The 3321-nt window shown below is 50.8% G+C and overlaps 1 protein-coding gene across 1 annotated transcript; it reads right to left on the bottom strand.

The window, feature by feature from the left end:
* Positions 1 to 241: 241 nt before the first annotated feature.
* On the bottom strand, positions 242 to 2891 carry fzd10 (frizzled class receptor 10). Its single transcript, XM_072587405.1, has one exon. It carries the CDS (start codon positions 2882 to 2884, stop codon positions 1115 to 1117), a length of 1770 nt encoding a protein of 589 aa, XP_072443506.1. The 5' UTR covers positions 2885 to 2891; the 3' UTR covers positions 242 to 1114.
* Between the last annotated feature and the right edge of the window lie 430 nt (positions 2892 to 3321).

Here is a 3321-nt window from a genome sequence, read left to right as displayed (position 1 = left end):
GTCAATATAAAATGGAACATCACAGCAGCTCCAATTACTTACAACTTTAATTAACTAACGTCACGCAAATTCTGTTCACAACAGGTCTGACCTGCCCTTTTCTTTAATATTCTGCCTTCACGTAGCAGCAATAAATCAAGTTTAGCAGGCAGTAGCTTTGCATTTTAACCCCAGGCATTGCCTTTCTACACAGTCTGCCATGAAACGATTGCTTTTTAAGAATTGTCACATATTCAGCAGATTTCTTGCCAAACTAAAGAAACATTTTATTTTATAAAATAGACAAACTTGACAACAATTATATTTTACAAATATATACAAATGTCCCAATGTGCTTCACAAAGCAAGTGAAGAGCTACAAGATCACAGGGGCTCCCTGTCCACACAAACTCTTTGTTTTATCTAGTGCTTGTTGATCTATTCATGGCTAGAATTAGCTTTACAATAAGACGAGTCGATAAGCTTCGTGGGTCTCTTTGAATCGCCCGTTTACAAATCAGTTCAACTTGTCTGACACTGGCCTGATTTCCATCAGAAAGCAAAATGTGTCATTAAAGAACTTCTGTCGCCCATACCTCTAAGTTCTTTTGTCAGAAGAAGATTCTTTGTGAGCCTTTTATCTGCAGCTGATTGTTGAAAAGAGAGAGAAAAAGAAACTATTGCACATTGTTAAAACTGCCCATCTTCAGCAGAATATTGCTTATCCACAAGATACTGAATCTTTTGAAGAGACCCTACTTATCCCTGAAGGCTTCATTTTAAAAGGTAAATAGTTGCTGAGCTGGACAAAATATGATGATTGAACTGTTAAATCAATCCAGAATTACAGCAGAACACATGCTGTAGGAGCACACACATCTCTGATGATTTTGAGCTCCAAACGTTTTAGACGTCACAGGTTCCTCCAATAGTTTAACCTTTATTTGAACCTCTGCGTCCAGCCCAAGTTAGCAGTGCTGCCAGCAATAGAATCTATTTTTCCTTAACATTGTCATTGTAGGCAAGTTGTCTTCAGATTCCCCGTTTTGGGTCATTTGCCTCCTGGACCAACCCTATACACAAACCAAGAAGGGGAAAAGAGAGGGACAAACTCATGTTCGGGGCAATACTCATTTCAAACACAAGTTGGTGGGAGTGCGGGTTCATATTTCCCATGTGCTTTCAAAGGAGGTTGAGCTTTTCCGTAGGAAACCCCACTACTGCTGGTAATTACGCTGGCAGGTTTCCTGCGGACCCTTCTTCTGAATCTTCTGCTGCAAATGTTCTGCCAAGACTGCAGGGTCTTGGAACTCCAAATCCACATGCCGCTGGTGATCCCCACCACCAAAAGCATGAATATCTTGACCATAAAAATCTCCACCGCTGGGATGGAGCTGCTCATGGTGCAGTCCAGAGGTTTCGAATTGTTGCCCCCTTTGCATTTCTCCCGCGTTGCTAACAGCTTCCAATAGTCCATGTTGAGGCGCTCATAGAAATAACAGGCGATGACGCAGGTGGCGGGGACAGTGTACAACACCGAGAAAACACCTATTCTCACCATCAGTTTTTCCAGTTTATCCGTGTTCTCACCACCTGTCTTCATGACTCTCCTGATGTGGAACAGCGCCACGAAGCCAGACAAAATGAACGAGGTGCCAATGATCAGGTAACAAGCCAGCGGGATGAGCACAAAGCCAGTCAATGCATTGACGTCCATGCTGCCCACATAACAGATGCCGGTCAGCTCATCTCCGGCCACACGTCTCATCACCAGGATGATGATGGTTTTGATGGCAGGGATTGCCCAGGCGGCCAGGTGGAAGTAGCTGCTGTTGGCTTCGATAGCCTCATGGCCCCATTTCTTGCCGGCAGCCAGGAACCATGTCAGTGTGAGGATAACCCACCAGAGGGAACTGGCCATGCCAAAATAGTAGAGGACCAGGAAGACGATGGTACAGCCGGTGCTCTCCAAGCCCTCCTGGATGACATAGAGGTGGCCACTGTCCCTGTCACAGGCAATGCTGTCCCCTCCAGCGAACAGGCGGATGATGTAGCCCACAGAGTAGACACAGTAACACATGGACAGGAAGATGATGGGCCTCTCCGGGTACTTGAAGCGCTGAGGGTCGATCAGGAAGGTGAGGACGGTGAAGGCGCTGGAGAAGAAGCAGACCAGCGACCAGACGGCGATCCAGACGAAGGCGAACCTCTTGTCCTGGGCGGCCCAGTAAACGTCCACTGAGGGGGAACAGAGAGGGGCGCACGACGCGCTCTTCTCCACCCGGTGGAACTTGTCGTAGTTCTCGCAGGCCGCCTTGGAGGGGCTCTCATGGGAGAAGGGGAAGAGCTCCTGGGGGCTGCTGCCTCCCCGGAGGTGGGGCCGGTAGACGGGCGGCAGGACGCTGGAGCCGCGGGGGGCGTCGTCGGAGCCGTTCCTGGGCGCCTCCATGCACAGGTAGTTGGGGTCGTTCTTGTTGGGCAGCTGGGTGCAGTCCAGGGAGTCAGGCCAGCGGAAGCTGAACTGCTCCATGATGGGCGAGCACTTGAGGCGGGCTTGCTCGCACATGACCCGGCAGGCGGGGATGGGCATGGAGACCTCCTCGGTGCACATGGGCGCGTACAGGGAGCACAGGAAGAACTTGAGGTGAGTGTGGCAGCCGTACTCGACCAGGGGCGCGAACTCGTGCAGTTTGATGGCCGCTTCGCGCTGGTCCTCATGCCCCATCAGGTTGGGCATGCGGGTCATATTGTAGCCGATGTCCCGGCACATGGGGATGTCAATGGCCTGGCATCTGCCCTCTCTCTCAGAGCGCTCCGATTCGATCGAGCTGATCGCCAGGTTGCCCAGGATCGACCACCACCAGGTCAGGGTGTACAGGCAACTCACTCTGACCAGCCGTCCCATCTCAAACCTCTTCCCCCTCCTTCACCCCCCACCCCCACCCCCTCCTCCTCCACCCAACTCCCTTCCAAACCAATTAGTACAACCAGCTGCTCCAATCGTCTCTCTGCTTAAACTTTTTCTCCCATTCAAACTTGTCCCAGTGCTTGACTTCAGTGATGCAAACCCTGGACAGCAAGGCGAGTTCTCCGAACAGAAGGTTCCAACGACAAAAACTGGATATAAAAGAAATCCAGGGGCGGGGGGAGGTGGGTCGGGAGGGATGGCTGTTTCGGCGTCCCCCTCCTCAGCAAAAGGCAAAACAGTCCCAAGGATCCGCAAGTGTGTCCTCTCGCTTTCACTTCAAAAGGGCTGTTTCCCGTGCGCTGGTGGGACACAGGTAGAAAGGAAGTAAACACACACACACTCTCTCTCACTCACTTACAGAGGCAGCTCTCTGA

This window comes from Chiloscyllium punctatum, chromosome 17 (genome assembly GCF_047496795.1).
Source record: "Chiloscyllium punctatum isolate Juve2018m chromosome 17, sChiPun1.3, whole genome shotgun sequence".
Taxonomy (NCBI): domain Eukaryota; kingdom Metazoa; phylum Chordata; class Chondrichthyes; order Orectolobiformes; family Hemiscylliidae; genus Chiloscyllium; species Chiloscyllium punctatum.
This window is presented reverse-complemented; position numbering and strand designations above follow the sequence as displayed.